Below are 19,294 nucleotides of genomic sequence, written 5' to 3'. Positions count from 1 at the left end.
CTCGCAGTCGACGAGAACCGTTCTCTGTCTGACAACCCGAATGCACCCGATGATAACAGTTATCTGTCTGAAAGCTCCTTATACGCGCACTGACAAACCAAACCACGATATGATCATCGTTCTATGCTTAGTTGTCTTTGAACGGATACGAACAAACTAAATGCATCCGAAAGGAACTGTTTGCTGCTTAACGAGAACCATTTTCTGTCTAATTTCCCTTGTACAACCCAAGCGCACTCGATGTGAACCCTTAATAAGAATATTTAAGATTAAGTTTAATGATTTTTATTTTTTATTCATATGAATTGACCTTACGACAGGATTTGATTGACAGGTCTTATCAGCCAATCAGAATATAGCGCTGATAAGCCGTGTTGCTATCCGCCATTTTGTCCGTCAAACTGACCAGAGTCCGTCATATACAAGCGCTGGCATTTCCTCACTTTTTTAAGTACCATGGTAAAAAGGTGTTGTTATGGCACTTGTAATTCGGATACAAGGTATCCAGAACGACTTAAAGTTGGTGTGCAATTTGTTCCGTTTCCGAAACCAGTAAGTAATGTAGAAAAATGCAAGCGCTGGATCCGACACTGTGGAAGACCTCACCAACAGCTGAACTTGGAAATTTTGAAAGATCGTTCAAAGGCAAAACATCTATACGTCTGTACAAAAGTATGTTCGCAATTATTTGCTTATAAGGGGGGCAAATCAATCCGCCTCAATTTTATTTAGTACTTATGTTGTCTGTCCGTGACGAAAATTAGTGTTACTATTTTTAAACTGTAAACATCGTACATGTATGCTTTCGCTTGTGTTGTCAAATCGGCATAAATGGCCATTTAATATCAGATTTAACATGGACACGATTGATTTCATTCAATAAAGAGGTATTTTAGTTGATACCGTTATATATGATTATAAACTGTTTTGCTTTCAAAGTAAATCGGGAAATATTGTACAACGATATTTTTGTCCGAACCATCGCATGCTTCCGAATCTCATCCACTTTTATGGTTACTATGTAAATAATGCTTATTGTGGCGGTCATTTCGACACATTTTCATAGATTTCTTATTTTTATATCAGCACTTTGTGGACGGGAAACCCAGTCAAGAAAACCCTGACCCTCAAGCAGCTACTGTATTTGACCAGCTCACACCAGCTAGACCTCCACCAAAAATCAGATCAACATCTCAGCCACCAAAGAAAAAATCAAGAACAGTACTGTCTGAATCATTTAGGTATTATTTACTGTGTAAATCAATTTATTTCACTGTGCATTTTATCAATGATGATGTTCATTATGGCATGATTCTGCCAAACCGAAGCTGTAAAGAAACTAATAAAGAACAAGTCGAACATGTATATATGCTTTCAAAGTAATTTCTTTACATAAATCTACAATATTTAATGAAAGTTAATACCATATTCAGCTTCTGGACCACATGAAAATAACGAATACCAGTGTTCTTAAAGTTACTGCATCACATGAAAATGCCGATTACCAATATTCTTAAATTTGCACTCTCATAGGTTGTCTCTTTTGACAAGTAAACTTAAAACCAAAACATGACAAATATAATCGGATCTTTTGTCAGCTGTCAAAACCATCAATCTGTAAAAGTGCAGCTTTAACGGTGAAACAATACTTATACTATACAAGTATACTTCATTTGCAAAATAGAGACAAATAAGTAGACATAATCACACAATATATAATAATGTTAAAGCTGCACTCTCACAGATATATCGTTCTAAAACATTAAACAACAGTTTTGGAAATTAAATATAAAAATCTGTGATCTTATGTTTTGTCAGCAGTCTTATTTAACTTGTTTTCATGGATTTTTGCAAAGATTGGCTCATTCCGAGACCCCAAAAAACGAAAAGTTGTCAAAACATTAATCTGTGAGATTGCAGCTTTAAAGTTTTAAATATTTGCAAAATAGTAATATAATTCATGTGAATTCAACCCAATAAAACTGAATATGGAACAACTGCTGTTATACTTCAGACCTGAAGCTAACACCACAGAGGTAAATCTTTCCAAGAACCCACCAACTTGTCATGAAGAACAACTACAAGGAATATCTCCAGATGAAAATGAAGGAACCAATACGCCTGCCATCATTGACTATGGTTTGTTAATACACTATTTACATCACAGGTGACAGAAACAAATTGTTTTTATTTTCACAAGCCTGTACAGTGTATAAAGTATATATATATATTTCAGCCGTATAAGCTATTTTTCTCTATAGAACTAAATATACATTCTGTATAGGCCAAGAAAAAAATGAAAGTAATAAGTTTCTGCCTCCTGTGGTTTACAAAAATACTGATAAATTTATTTACATTGATTATAGTAGGGTTTAAAGTGCTGAACATAAAAGTCACATAGTCTGTTGAGCAAACTCTCCATTATATTAAGGTCTGGCTGTATTCGCTGTACAAAAATACCATCCTGAAAGTAAACCACGAAATCACAGAAATGTAATCCAGTTACTAATAGTTGTCCTTGCACTTGAAAGAAATGCTTATGCGTTTCATCTAAGACAATATTGTCTCCATGCCGTTTAAGGCAAAAGTCCTTGATGTTGTGATTTATGGATTCTTGAAGCGTATATTTTCTAGCGGAGTAGGGGCTTTTGACTTCTAGCAGCCCCACCAAACCATCATCACACACAACAGCATCAGGCGATGCACCCAAAAAGGGATATTTTGGGTTTTTGACTAGACCAACATCATGAAGATGGTTCCCTGTTTGTTTAACATACATCACCTTAGCCGTCTTTTCATTAAGTAGTTCGTAGGTGGTCGGTTTCGATACAAACTGTTCTTGAAAAAATGTATTTCTAAGGAACGATTCATTCACACTTTTCTTTCGGGTCATTATCGGGCCAAACTTTGACGCTGTCAATCTAGGGCGTCTTTCATCGAACCATTCGCTTGAGCCTGCTTGTGATCTTGTCCTTTGCTCAATTTCCCTGCTTTTGTCAATTTGGATGGACAGGTCCTGCCAGTGGTTACAGTTTTCAGCCAGCTTCTTGCTGCTTTCTACGCTGAGCTGGAAATCAACAGGCATTGCTGTATCCCCACATCCTACTTCTTTCCTTGGCCCATAAAGTGATTCCATGAGATTGGCCTGAAATTAAAAATAGACTTTATTAAAAATCATTCGTTAACAAACATTTTCTTTACTTTCAGATGAAAGCGGTCTAGATATGATGGTTCTAGCTGCAGAGAATGAAAAACTCAAATAACAAATTGCCAAACTTATACTTGAAAATGAAAACATTCTTCGAAGCCAACAACCACGTCAAAAGAAAAGCTCAAGCAGCAACAAAGGATTAAGTGCTGAATGTCTGAGGCAAAATACAAATAAAGATTAATTTCAATACTACACTGGATTGAAAAAAGAACAATTTGAATCCTTTTTTCAGTTTGTAGTGCCAGTTGAAAAGCCTATTAATTTTTCAAAAAAACTCAGCTGTGTTGAACAATTTTCAATGGAAGACCAGTTGCTAATGGTGCTAATGAAGCTCAGACAAAACTTTGATTTTCAGCATCTAGGACGGCTCTTTAGCATTTCTCAGCAAGATGCGAGTGCTATTTTCAACAATTGAATCCAATATTCGGTGTGGATCAGTACCAATATGGCCTCACCGTGACATTATAATATTTCACATGCCACCAAAGTATCGTGATGAATTTCCAACTACACTAGTCATAATTGATGGAACCGAAATTAAAATTCAAAAGCCAAGTTCTTTGACAAGGCAAAGTCAGTGCTACTCAGACTATAAGTCATGTAATACTCTGAAAGGGCTCGTTTGAATTGATCCCAGAGGTTCTATCATCTTTGCTTCTATGCTGTTTGCTGGATCCATGTCTGACAAAGAAATCACCAACCAAAGTGGCTTTCTACAGCAATTGAAGTTGCTCATGGATTATGGGAAAATTCACAGAGGGGATGGTGTCATGGTGGACAAGGGATTCAAAATCAATGAAGAATTGGAGGAATTAGGGTTGAAATTGAACATTCCACCATATTCCCACGGTGGATCACAAATGAGTGCATCTGAGATAAACATGACAGAAAAAATTGCAAGACATATTGTTCATGTTGAACGTGCAATTGCAAGAGTGAAGAATTTCAAGATCCTATCTAATAGAATAGACTTAAGCTTGTTCAGTACAGTAAATCAAATATGGTTTGTGTGTTGCTTTCTCACAAATTTCATGGGATGTTTTATTAAAGAGTAAATTGGTAAAAAAATGCTGATTAACTTACATGGTATGAAAGACCACTTCCAACAACTTGTTGGCCAAAAGGTGTATGGACAAAGGTTGATTCACTATTGATTTCTTCCACAAGATATGAAATTGGACTTGTCGAAAGGGATTTCAAATGGGCGAGGTGGTCATTCGTTAACTGCACTTTCCTGAAATAATAAATGATGCCATTTTTAATATAAATCAGTTTTTGTCAATTATTTTTATTCTGCTACTGCATTTAATGTGTGCTCAGCCTCTGTACATAAATGAATATATCAATAAAATATAAATCATTGACAAGAAAATGCCTATACTGGATACTTGTGGTTGTTGTATTTTTTGGAAATACTTAAAGCTATGTGATTAAATATATTGATGAAAGTCTGTTCTTCTTATTATTTAAAGCAACTGTGCACCAGATGACCAATTTGCAATAAAAGAATTGGCTAGTCAATGTTATCACGTGATATTACCAAGTTAGGTATGTAGCTAAATATACCACTTGTTTACAGTAATCCTTCGTATCTCAGTGGTTACAGCGCTCAGCTGCAATTTTGGCGACACATGTTTGAACCCATTCTCTGACACAATTCTGTTTTACATTTGGTACTTTTTTACAATTATGATATCAAAGTGTAACACATACTATTAAAGAATTGTCCTTAGATTCTTTACAAATAAAAACTTTTTTGGTGCCAATTTGGTGTACAGACCCTTTAAACTTTGAGCTTGAAACTCATCGTTTTAGTAAATAATAACGTTTTAACGTTAAGACTTAAAGTTACGAATAGCAACGTTATCCAAAATGTCATTAGAAACTTCAAACAACTCAAGTCCTACCTATTGTCTGTGAAATTTGCCATAACTGGCTTTCTCTTTCGGTTGACATTTCCAGGACTTGCAAAAATCATGTGTGATACGGCTCTGGTCTTATTTTGGGTCCCCTAGGCTTGTCCCACTGTTGTGGCAGACTCGTTGAAGACAACAACGAGGGGACTTCCTTGTAACCAGCAATCTTCCACTGCTCTATGACCATGATCACAGCCAGTGTATGAGAACATGTTCCACAGTTTCTGTTAACACGAGAAACAAAGTATGTGAATGTGTAGCATTGCAAATGTTGCAGACAGTCATCACTTAAAAAATACATGACCGTATTTCACTTGAAGGAATGCTATAAAAACATTCGGTCTGACATCGGGTTCCACCATTCATCATTGAATAATCAATTAGTCTTTCTTTCAACATTCCTCTAAGAATTACCGATGTTAGAGTTAAACTTACCCCTGTTTGCATTTGCAGTATGCGTCAGACACACGCCTTTTCTTTGTTTCGATGTTAATGTTGACAACATGGCGGCTGTCCGATTTCCTCTGACTGGGATATACTTCACCCCGTAAACGCAAGCTATCGGCGTCCTCTAAATATATATCAAGCTTTTCGATGTAACAGCCAGATACGAATCCCTTCGCCTTCTGTTTTTTTCGTAGTGAAATATCACATTTAAGGTAACTTGGCCCAAAATCGTCTGGAATATCGGAGAGCGAACCTACGCGAGACGCCATTGCTTCCGTGTTTGTTTGACGGACATAGATAGAGTGCTCTCCCTTGATATCGGGGGGCGTGGCTAAGTAGCCGCTGTCGTAAGGTCAATTATTTTGAAAATCTATTAGAAGGAATCATTGCTCAAGCCGTTCAGCACTATCAGTGCTTTGATTATCTGAAAGGCGTTATCAAATTGACAGGTCGGTCCCATTACGAATACACACGAACTGCAATGTAAATCTTTATGCGAAGGAGTAAGGCTCGGTGTCAACACAAAATGGTTCTATTTGAGATTCAATCATTGATTACATTTAACATTGAGTGACAAGTTAAATTCAGTTGCTTTATTTATGCATTTTCCATCGAAATGCTTAATTGTTGAGAAGTTTAATTTACTAATTTGTAATGTTTATAACTTAGAAATAATTTCCGTTTGATTGCAGCTAAATATCTGCTAGGTGGCGAATAATAGAAGGTTTCGTTATCGAGGAATTGAGTGTAACTGTCATTCAGCTACGTGTTTACTTCTTTTGTACATGTACCTGTTGGGGCTAATGAGGAAAACCGGTCGGACCAGAATGCTCCCGAACAAGTATTATCTGAACTGAAGCAATATTTGTCTCTCAGAAACGAAGTTCGAGGAAATTCGGCGAGTGTTGCTATGACATTAAAGGACTAGTTTAAACCTTCTTCAAGTGACCGCCCTCTAAAACTGTATATAGTTCACAACTTTTGTGTGTTGATCTTTACCTTTATTGCCTTGTGCTGTCCATCGGATCTCTGATCTGGGAATCCTTCTGTGCAGTTCAAGTTTTATTGTAGAAAGAGTCGGCCTGTAATGGCCCTGTGCCAATAAACAAATACACATGAAATTGGCCCCTACTGTGACACCAGTGCATTTAACAGGGGATGCACAGCAGGGGATCATGATGCCAAACATTCCTTTAACTAGGCCTTTAAGAAATCAAAATCAGGAACAGACATATCTTGGAAATATCCAGGCAATAAATTGCAGATTGAAGATTTCGCCAAGCAGTCACTCTGGGTTTCAGCGCATTTTAAGCCTGAATATTGTCAGTAGCAGCCCAAGGAACGTTTTGACAAGGTGCATAAGGGCAATATACTTATTCGCATATCTGAGTCTTCTTCTAGGGGCATGGAAACTGCCCGACAATGTGAAAGTAATCCAGTAGCCAGTGACTCTGGTGATGAGACTAAAATTCACAAAGCAGACAGTCGTGCTCTAAAGGGGAAATGTCTTCTTCACGAGACAGGTCGTTTGGCCGTAGGTCTGACTACGTTCGAGCTTTTACCGAAAGGTCATGGAGGCTACTTTTATCGAAGTCAGGCCGTCCAGGCATCAGTCAGTCAGCAGGGGCGCCGGCTTTATCGAGGCCCCTACGGAGCTTCATACGGATCGGGATTCGCCGCTGGTTAGTCTTCCGGACCAACGGTACCCTAAAAAAACATGTTCAATTTTGGCGAGATATTGGTTGATGATTTGATATTAGATTTATCAGAGAAAGGGTATATATTTCCCCTCTTTTCGAAACATTTTCAACTATTCCATTAGATAAAAAATCTTCCATTTGGGAGCCTGACCTTGTGTGTGAGGCGAATCAGGATCCTTAAGATAAATATTTGATCGAAAAGTATGTTAGTGCCCCTAATGTTAATAATCCTTTGACAGTTTCTGTGCACAATTTTAGGTTAATAGAGATCAATACTTGAAGGTGGCTCTTCAATTTTGAGCAAAAGTTATTACATGATGTTATATGCTTCTAGGAATGTCAGAGAAGTTGTCAGTTTTGCTGTCTAAATAGGATAGATATCCGTTGTCATATGCTATTTTTCTAAATCATGACCCGTAATATGAGTATAGACGTTCTTAAAGCTCTTTACTGGGAGTCGTACACTCAATTGTCGGCTTAAGGCATCGAGTAGTTGAAGTTTTGCAAGCTAACACGCATTATGCTTAGAAAATGTTTGATTCACACAAATATTCAAAGATCGTTTATTCAGATGCTAGCTCTTAAGGCTACGGAGGGTACGAAGTAAACTCGGTTAACGATATTTCGCATGGTATGTGGTCTGCGGATGAGTGCCGAACGTCCTCTACCTGGCGAAACTTAATGGTAGCGTATAGAGTACTGCTTTCAATCGTGCACATTTTTGAAAACCAAGGGATAAATAGGTTTACTAACAATAAGTCAAATTAAAAAGTCGTCAAAGGCTTAATGAAAACAGAGCTACAGGGTGTTGCTTATATGATTTTTTTAGATATGTATAGAAAGGTCAAATTTACTCGAGATTGAGTGGGTTCCCAGGACTAAAAACAAGATGGCTGATTATAATTGAACAAATGTAGATCATGATGATTGGGTATTGTCGTTTCAAATAATGTATTTGTTAAAGACAAGATTTGGCACTTTTTTGTAGATTTGTTCGCGTCTGAGCACAACGCGAAGTTTTATTCAAGATTTAGGACAATGTTTGCCTCTTAGAATGATTGCATTAAAAGCTGATTTTAGCAAAGGGGCGTAAAACTCTTTGTACAGTTATGCAAAGATTATTTAAGTGTCTCCCTTGTCGAGTACATTTCGGCCTTGGCTGAAAGTAATAAGTCTGATTGGACAAGTTGTACATAGGATGTATGGAATACAGCAGCAAAGCGCCGAGTTTTATAGTGCAAACGCGGCCGGGTATATGTGATGCTTTGAATTTCTCGGCGGCATTGCCTTGAGCAATAACACTGATGTGTATCATACAGATTTATGGTTTAAATACTACCGACGATGATGTCGGTATTATGAATTGTATAGCGACATCGCCAGTCATGTTTATTTATTATGAATAGTTTGTTTCAAGCAAGTATATGTTTTGAAGTACCGTTTACATTCACTAAGGTGGGGGGGGGGTGCTACAGCTGTCGCATATAGTGAAGTGAAAGCTCGAATGCTTAAGAGACATGGACGTGTGAAAATAGCTAAGATAGATACGAAAAGGACAATCTGAATGGAAGATTATTAGTGTCTTTAAGTTTAGGGCTATGAGAATGTGCATAATTTAATCGATGAGGTTGTATTTATTTTAACATTTTGAAGTGTTTTATCAAATATATGTAGGGCAATTATACATTGACATCGACCCTGAGACATTCGCCGTTTTCCTTACTTTGCAATTCCCCATTATTCTCAGTGGGACCGGTCTTTAAGAGTGATAACGAGGTGAATATATTTATATACATACATATGTCTTATGTAAAATACTATAAAATGACAGTGGATAAACATTTTCATTTGTTTATTTCAAATAACACTCTAATTCAAAATCAATTCATACACATGTATAGCAAACACAAATGTTAATTAATAAACCGTCAACTACCTACTAGAAAATGCATTTATGGAAATTATTAATAAATTGGTGAATGCTAAAAGATATACTGTTGTCTACTATAGTTTTATAAGGTAGAAATACCATGTTCTTTCAAATTCAACTCGATATCCTTTATAAGAACCATTGCTTTCAAGATTTATTCAATCTTTTTTGACTATAAACAATATTATTAATTGTGGTATATCTTATTTAAGAGTAAAGTGCATCTTTAACGTGTAACTAGAAATGAGTATGTTGTATGGAAAAAGAAAGAAAATCGCAGGAAAAGTCAGCACGAAAGTAACAAGCGAAAATAATGTAAATATGAAGTAGAATAAAGATACATTCTGAACTCAAGTAACGTTTAAGATAATGTCTAAACTCCTTTTTCAATATAAAGCAAAATGGAAATACAGCAAGGAACCTAATAACCTTATAAAACAAATACAATACAAATATACATATTTGTGTTTCATCAGATGTATCAAACAGAGAACATAATTTAGAACATTTAATTCAGGCCTAAAACTTTTTTTCTACATGTATTCATTGAATCCATGCATAAGTTTTCCAAAAAACCCTAACTTTTTCCTTTCGCTTTCTTTTCTTTCTTTTTCTTCCTTTAAATTCCTCACCTCTTCATCTTTATGATCGCTTTTCTGTTGCAAATTCTGCATCCTTGTCCGCAAATCTTCTTCAGCTCTCTTATATCGTTCCTTTTCATCTTCTCGCCATTGTCGCAATTTTTCATCCCGTTTGTTTTCGCTTTCATCTCGTCTTTGCTGCTCGTCTTCTCGCCATTGCCTTTCTTCTTTTCTTCGTTCTTTGTCTTCTTCTTTCAGAAGAAGAATTCTTTGTTGTAATAACTCACGTTCGTTCTTATCTGTCTAAAGATCTGCTATCTTTTGTATCAGTTCGGTAATTTTCTCTTTGTGTTCCCGGTCTTGCTTGTCTCGTTGTTTCTCAACCTCTTGTTGCTGGTCTTTGTAAGATGCGCTTTGTTCTTCGAGTAATTGTTTGTTTTGTTCCTCTATTTGGTGTACCATTCTCTGCATTTCCTGCTTGTTTTCCTCTCTTTCCCCTGATTAAAAAATATAAATATATAATAAGCAGCTGTAATATACAACATAACATAGTTAAACATAATGAATTACAAATATTGGTAAACATACTCTTATGTATCTTAAAATGTAAAAACACCATCAAAATGATGTCAACGTATGTCATCAAACTAAAAGGGCATGCAGCGTATTGTAAAATTCCAATCAAGTCCAATCAAAAACTTAACAAAAGACATAACATAACAAGACAGCACCTATGAACACTTGTTATTGGTAAGTGTTGGGTTGACGTCTAGATTTCGGTCAGTGAAAACTAAGTTAAGTTAAAAACACACTTATCTAAACAGTATATTTGACAACAACTATTAACAGTTTTGTTAAACTTGTATAACCAATCTTGACTTGATGAATTAAACAGTTTCATTATCCATAATATTGACCGATAGTAGATAGATGACACTAAATCCCTGCTTAATAAGCAATCGGGAATTGACTTTTAGATATGATAAAGAATGGAATCTACAGAGACAAACCAAGAAACCTTTAGCCTGTTTAAAGGCAGAACCTATTTTAACAAACGACATACGTACTTTTCTTTTCTTCTTCTGACAATGAGTTGTCTAACTGAATAATTTCCAACTCTGGCTTTGCAAGAGTCTGCATAAATGTACTCCAGGTTGTTGCCGTCTGAAATTGAATTTACTTTTGTATTTATCTATTGAAACTATCAAATGAATTTTCTTGTGTTTTCGGAATGTAATGCATCCATAGCCTTTCCGGGCACCCGAATAAAGACCTCATCGTGGAACAGTTTCTTTGACCTTGCTTAGGCTGCGTTTAAACGCACTCAGAGAAGTGAACTTGGCTGGACATTGCATAGGGTTGTTGTTGAATGAACAATTAAGTTAGATAGCTGCTGCGACTTCCACAAAATGTTTTCTATATTACGAATATGATGCGGTTGTGTCGCCAATCATAAACGGCAGGTATGGTTGGACAAGGGAGTGAGTTGCTTTATACAATACGAAAAGCTTATTCTGGCAGCTGTTGAATATATCATTTACTCACTTTGAATATTATTAAGTTGATTTTGGTCTACTTGCGACATATTATCTAGAGATATTCAGAACATATTTAACATACACCATTATAAGTTTACGATGCCAGGAATAATGTCTAATGTAATTGTTATGCTTGTGCCATGATCAGGAACTTGAAATAAAGATACCCAATTGCTTGTGTGGTGTAACCTCTTTGATTTGTATGATATCATAGGAATGTATTGGTTGCTTATTAGAAATGATCCGCCTCTGTTTAGGCTGGATTGAACGAAAATCATTTCCGTTCTTTTGCTAGACTACTTTCTGTTTTAAAATGTCACATTCTCATCGACAAATCAAAACGATGAAAAAGCAGTGTTCGATTGGCGACGGGTTTAACATGGTCTGGTATAGACGCATAAGAAAAAGTATTCCGAAAATGAAAGTTATCAGAAATAAAAAAAAATGTATACTCGCTAAGACATGATCGATCAGAGAATAAATGTATTCTTACGCTCGATGTTTATTCGTAACTTATAATATTCGACTGACAAAATGTTAAAAAATAGTTTTAAATATAAACCTCTCTGTTCTCATATCCTTTATCCTTGAGTTCTAAATGGTACTCCTGCCTGACTCGTTCTAAATCACATTTGAATTTCATGTGACCCCCGACAACTGCATACGATTTGTTATGAATTCCATCGATCAGCAAACTCTGTGATTGCAACGCTTCCAAACTGTTTTCACAGTATTCGGTAATATGTTCCTCATTTTCAGACTTGCTTTTTACGCATAGGTATTCCATGCTAGACTGGTAAAAAGTAAATGATCATTTTATTTACAAGTTCGTCCAGCCGTCAATATATCAACGTTTACGTTAAAGAAATTATGTATACATATAACAAAATCGATTGGAGTAAAATAATTAATTGACAGGAACTGTCAACACCCTTAACACCGGACAAAGTGGCACTAAAATCGTTTAGATACATCAAGTGACACCGTGATCAGAGTCTGGATTACCATACAGCAAACTGGTCCCTGACAATAAGTAACTATACAGTGGGTGCAGTACAGAATGACTTTAAATAGCAACGCCGAAACGCTTAAAATAAATGCACTCCTGAAAGAGATATTTCTGGCGCACAAATAAAATATTTTAGCCTTATTATCAATTTGCAACAACGATCTTAAAATAAATAAATAAAATTGTTCATTTTCAAGTTTTGTTATTAGGTTCCTCATGGCTGTTTCCTATTTGAGCCATACAAGACAATCGTTGATTCAATGGAGTGGACGTTTGAACGAACGTCAAATTACTATTTCACTAGCTTCGAAATCAAGCTGCTTCGGACAAACAAATCTTGTCCAAAATATCATGTTTGACAAATTACTTTATTAGCGACATTAATTCTAAATGATCGTTAGACTTAAAAACACAACAGCAATAACATTATACTATATTCTTTGAGTTGATGTGTAGGTAACCGGCAAAATTATGATTTGTAGAAACCTTTAAAAATAGTGTTTATGTATACGTGTACATTTATTATTATAACATTCATAAAATTGAATTTGAGATAATTCAATTTGGAAACTGACGATATTTTACTTTCAATGATGGATAATCTTTATACCTGGACATCTTTTTCAACATTATGCATTGTGTCCAACAGGGATTGATAAAGAGCATGAATCCCACAGGACCAGATGGTAGACCATTGACATACAAATCATGTGGGTCTTTTAGACATTTATTACCTACATGCCCAGATAGTTGGGAAAATATGAAGAGAGTTCATGCGGTTGAAGAAGAACACGCTGTTCTATTTACAGGGTATGATAAAAACGAGGTCAGACGCCTGGGGGTTGATGCTCGAAATTGTGCAGTCCTAGATAGTGCTTGTAGCAGTACGGTATGTGGAAGCAGTTGGATGGACAACTATATAGCATCTTTGGACAAGACAGACAGAGAGAAAGTGTTGCAATCAGAAGGTCAGAGAATGTTTAAATTCGGAGGGGGGACCTGCCTGAAATCAAAAGGTGAGTTTAGAATACCTGCTGTAGTTGCTGGAAAGGCGGTCACCATAAAAACTGATAGAGTCAGACATTCCTCTACTACTCTCCCGCACTGCAATGAAGACAGCAGCAATAAAAATGGATCTTGAAAATGATACGGCAACAATTATGGGACAGGAGGTAGCGCTGAACTTAACAACATCAGGTCATTACTGCATTCCGATAGATAAAACAGTGGAAGTTCTGGTAGAAAAAGTGTTTGCAGTCAAGCTCGAGAATTTGAACACACAAGAGAGATACAAAACTCTTCTGAAACTGCATCGACAATTTGCACATCCTCCAAAGAAAAGGTTGGTAGCACTTTTGAAGGATGCTGGGATATGGAAAAACGATTATGAAGAAGATCTTGACCAAATTGAAAACAGATGTGAACTTTGCAAAGTATATGCCAAGACTCCTTCAAGGCTAGTAGTAGGTATGCCAATGGCCTCCAAGTTCAACGAAAAGGTTGCAATGGACCTAAAACAATGGAATGGGCGGTGGATTTAACACATCATAGACATGTGGTCAAGATATACTTTGTCTATTTTTGTAGACAGAAATAAGCCGTGTAATATCATAGACGCATTAATGAAGGAATGGGTTGGGAAATTTGGAGTGATGGGATCTTTGATGACAGACAATGGGGGGAATTCAACTCGGACGACTTAAGGGAAATTACATCCATAATGAACATTCAGTTATGTACCACGTCAGCTGATAGTCCGTTTCAAAATGGATTGTGTGAAAGAGTGCATGCAATTACTGATATGATGTTGACCAAGCTTCATGCAGATAACACAAAGGTAAACTTGCAGACACTCCTATCATGGGCAAACATGGCGAGGAACTCTTTGCAAATGTGGAACGGTTACAGCAGCCATCAACTTGTCTTTGGCCAGAACCCAAACATTCCAAACATCATGAGTGAGAATTTGCCAGCATTACAAGGATCCACAAGCAGTGAAGAGTTTGCAAAGCATTTGAATGTATTGCATGCAACTCGAAGGGCTTTTATACAGTCTGAAGCTGATGAAAGAGTAAGAAGAGCACTCAGAAATAAGGTAAGAGCTTCGGAACAGTTGTTTGAACATGGAGACCGTGTATTTTACAAGAGAGAGGGTCGAGAACGTTGGCTTGGACCAGGAAAAGTAGTTTTCCAAGATGGGAAAGTGGTGTTTGTGCGACATGGAGCAGTGTTTGTACGTGTATCTCCCAATAGACTACAAAAGGTGGAAAAAAAATTGGACAGTGGAGGAGACAATGATATCAGTGAGAATCAGAGTTTAGATGCAGGACGAAACAATGCTCAGCCAGAAATGAAGATCACAAGTGATCAACAAATGATTTCTGAAGAATTACCATCCGAACAATTGAATGATGACATACAAACAAGGTTAGAGGAGATACCTATAGTGTTAGGCAGAGAAAGACAGACACAAGATACCAGACAGGATAGAAAAATACTGAAACCCAATGATAATATTCAGTATAAAGAACCAGACACTGATGTATGGATCCATGCAAAGGTTCTTGGGAGGGCAGGAAAGGCAACAGGGAATAACAAACACTGGTACAACATTATGGAAGATGATAGTAAAGAGAAAAAGAGTATCAATTTGGATCAAGTTGAATGGGGACATCTGACTGATGATGTGCATCTAGTGTTGAAGAACAGTAATGTTAATGATAATGTCTCAGAGGCAAAAATTGCAGAGTTACAGAAATTGAGTTAATTCAGCACATATGAGGAGGTAAAAGATTGTGGCCAAAGTACTTTATCAACTAGGTGGGTCATAACTACAAAGAATGAACAGACAAAAGCTCGCCTTGTTGTTAGGGGTTTCGAAGAAGAATTTTCAATGCAATGTGACAGTCCGACAGTGGGAAAAGGAGCCATGAGAACATTTCTTGCTCTTGCGTCCATCAACAACTGGATTGTTAAGACCACCGACATTAAATCAGCATTTTTACAAGGTCAAGAGATAAAGAGAGATGTTTACATAAAGCCGCCAAAGGACTGCGAAAATGCTGAGGGAATTATCTGGAAGTTACGTCATGGATTGTATGGACTTAAGGATGGTGCAAGACAGTTTTATCTGAGTGTAAAGGAAGAAGTACTGAAACTCGGATGCCAAATTTCTAAAATGGATCCTGCAATGTTCCTTTTGCATACAAATGGAAAGTTGAGCGGAATCATATGTTGCCACGTTGACGATTTTTTGCATGCTGGAGATGAATGCCTTGAAAGAATTATGACAAGTCTGCGAAAAAGATTTGTAGCGGGAAAAGTAGAGGAAGGAAGTTTTAATTATATTGGATTCAAAGTCATGCAACAGTCCAGAGAAATTTTTCTTGACCAATCAAGGTATGTAGGAAATATAAAGAGTCAAACTTTAGATACAAAGTCGGTGCAGCAGAAAGAAGATTTTCTTACAGCTGAAGAACAAACTAGTTACAGACAAATTATTGGTCAGATCAACTGGGCTGTACAGGGAACTAGACCGGACATGGCATTTGAACTCATAAATTTGAGTACCAAGTTAAAACAAGCAACTGTAGGTGATTTGTCAAGGGCTGTAAAAACAGTCAACAGATTGAAAGATGTAAGATCGATTATTTCATTCCCAAGACTTAGCAGAAATGTCGGTGACTGGAGAATCGTGGTATTCACAGATGCTTCTCTGTGTAACATCAACAACGGGACTGGAAGTACTGCAGCCTTTGTTGTGTGGTTAGCTGACAACCAGGGAAAATGTTGCCCACTTGATTGGCGTACAAACAAAATTAAAAGGGTTGTTCGGTCAACAATTGCTGCTGAGGCACTCAGTCTACAAGAAGGTCTTGAATGTGGCTATTACTATAGACAGATGCTAGAGGACATTATGAAGCTTCAAAGAAACACTTTACCAATAATTGCTCATGTCGACAACAAGAGTGTCATTGATGCTGTGCATTCCACCAAGTTAGTTGATGACAAGCGCCTGCGTGTCGACATAGCAGCCATCAGTGAATCTCTGTCCAGGAATGAAGTAAAGGAGATACGTTGGTGTCCGGGTAAATACCACCTTGCAGACTGTGCATGACCAAACGAGGAGCTTCCGGTTTCAACCTGCTAGAAGTGTTCCATGGAGGGCGATTTTCAGAAGAATTTATATAGACTGTGTTAATATTCATTTTATCATATTAATTTAAATTTGAATTATTTCTAAAATATTTATTTCTGATAATTAAATAGATACAAATCAGAAAGAAGAAAAGAAAATATAATGAATGTTAATTTCATGTTCTACAACTCTGCTTTAAGTTACTATTCCTTTAGAAACAACATTAGGTGACGTAATTGTGACGTCATGACGTCATGAACTTGCTAAGCAACATGAGTGTGAAATATATCTGCGTGACTACTTATTGTGAAGTCTGAATAAAGTGTAAACTATCCAGTGGTGTTGGTGTATAATATCTGGATTAAGATTGACACTATCAAAGTTTGTATTTAAAGAAAGGCCATCTCTAACCGTCGGCTTGACTCAAGAGTAACATCCCTTTTATGTAAATTAGCCATGGAGTAGATTATTTGCTAAGCAAAAGTTCTCAAATGTCAACCAAATTTTACATCAAGGTTAGCTAGATAAAACCTGCACAAAATGTTAAATCATTTAGCAGAAACTTCAAATGTATGCATCTATTTATAACATTAATTTTGCAAAACTATCTATTGTGAAATTTGCAAAGAAGCGCATATGTTGTTCCTAAAGGTGAGAGAACTTCATCATGGTTCATGCTGGCTTTGACCAAACACATGTATTTCTCTACATAGGAAATTGGTGAAATTACTACAAACATCTGAACATGATTAGTATGCCATGAATGTACTATGCACTGGCAGTTCCAAAGCAGTGCATTTGTAGTCTATGGGATGCTTAGTCACAATCTGCCATTCACGGAATCTGACAGAGTTATACAAATTAACTAGATAAATTAAGGTAAGTGTGATACTATTTCAAAGAACAAAGTCATGTGGAAAGATTAAGGACAAACTTGCAACTCTAGAGTCTAAACATCCTAGTGGTCAAGACATGTTAAAGCTGCACTCTCACACATATAGCATTTTTACAACTTTTTTATTCTTTGTCTTGGAAAGAGCAAATTTTTGCGTTGGTATCAGCAAATATACGATAAAAGATTGCTGACAAAAGATCAGATCATAGAACTTCATATTTCCATTCGAAAATTCATGTTTTATGGCTTAAATGGTTACTAACGGTTTAAGAAAAATGCATAAAACATCAATTTTTGAACTTAAATATAAAAATCCGAGATCTTTTTTTTTTTGTCAGCAGTCATATAACTAGTTTCAGTGCATTTTTCGCAAAAATTGGCTCGTTTCAAGAAAAAAATAAGAAGTCAAAACGTTCAATCTGTGAGAGTGCAGTTTTTATTTTATGATATGATGATAAATTTCGTTGATTAATGCTTTTAGCCCAGATCTAGATAATGTCTTGAAAAAAAAATATTCACAAAACTGATTTTCCATATGAGTATTCCATGTATTCATGAGCATTTTATGATGTTGACTTACTTAAGTTGATTCATCTTCATAATATCCAATCAAAGTTATACACAATAAACAATATAACTGATAGTGATACTTGTTTTTATACTTATATTAAATGTTGAAAAAGATACTGATATAAAGATATTGCATGTAATTGATTTTCAATACTCTGATATGTTTGAAATTTGATTCAGTGTTTAACCTTACAGTATTTTTTAAATCCTATAGAATTACAGTTTAAAGACAAAAAGCAGTAAAATAAAAGTAAAAAATCAAATGCTGAATACAGAATATTTCACCAATAAAATCATAAACAAAGCAACAGTAGGTCATAACATGTACATAAAGAACGAATCTCCACCAACACAAAATTTGACATACAACATACAGATTGAATGTCCTTAAACTTTGATTTTATTTTATCATACACAAGTTTTATCAAATTAATTCTCTATTTTATGTATGAATTTTTATTCAATACAACAAAAAATGCATTTCAGCAAGCAGTTTTATTTTTTAAAAATACAGCCATTGTCCATTTCACTCTTTGTACTCAATGCATTTATAGCAGCTGATTGCTTTTTGTTCACAAAATGACTTGTATACATGTAAATATGGTTAACATATATTTTCAAGTGGGGTTTAATTAAAATAATTCAGAAAAAAAACTAAAGATTTTTCAGTCTGCTGTACAACAAAAAGTTAGAATGATAAGAAGTTTGTCTTAAAGCATTAATATTTTAAGTTTTCTGATTTGTCACAATTTGATAGAGAATTTCACAAGCAGATCCAGTGGGATGGGGGCATCCCCCCACCCCCATCCCAATATCTAAGATCAGTTTTGTTTCAATATAGTAGAAAAAGAGTAATAAAATAATATCCCCAAAATGCACCATTTCGATCAAGAAATTGTGAAAATTTCAAACACCACTGCCAATGCTTTTAACCAAATACATTTCAGTTCTAATGGAGGGCCGCAAATTAAATGTTTTTGCCCCTAAATTATGCCTCCCAGTTTCAAATACTGAATCCGCCCTTGAATTTCCCATTGTAAATCAAGCCTCTATTAAAAATTGCACAATAGAAGGATCAACAGCCTTTTAGCTAGGACCAACAGCCTTTTGATGACTGTAAATAGTACAAATTTCTATTAAAATCACTGAACCTTATTTTCACCCAGAAACTGAACTTTCCACAAACTCTAAAGTTGTTGATTTATGATTTTTTTCAGTCTTTCTTGTTTTTATTTGTTTTATTATTTTGATGGATCACTCCCTTTTAAGCGGTTCCTAAAAGTGTTAAATCATGTGATTATGGGGGCTAAAGGCCCATAACTCTAGCTCAATGATTTGTTTACAGATTTATTTTACAAC

General features: G+C 35.9%; 1 protein-coding gene and 1 pseudogene across 1 annotated transcript in view; both read right to left on the bottom strand.

Moving 5' to 3' along the window:
- The window catches only part of LOC128224047 (CD5 antigen-like), a 37,394-nt gene extending 29,781 nt beyond the window's left edge, over positions 1-7,613 (bottom strand). The window contains exon 1 of the mRNA XM_052933678.1: positions 6,574-7,613. Coding sequence (XP_052789638.1) covers positions 6,574-6,763 — 190 coding nt within the window. The 5' untranslated portion in view covers positions 6,764-7,613. The remainder of the gene's footprint in view (positions 1-6,573) is intronic.
- LOC128224046 (uncharacterized) lies at positions 1,234-6,028 on the bottom strand (annotated as a pseudogene).
- Positions 7,614-19,294: the final 11,681 nt, after the last annotated feature.

Source organism: Mya arenaria, chromosome 17, assembly GCF_026914265.1.
Source record: "Mya arenaria isolate MELC-2E11 chromosome 17, ASM2691426v1".
Taxonomy (NCBI): domain Eukaryota; kingdom Metazoa; phylum Mollusca; class Bivalvia; order Myida; family Myidae; genus Mya; species Mya arenaria.
This window is presented reverse-complemented; position numbering and strand designations above follow the sequence as displayed.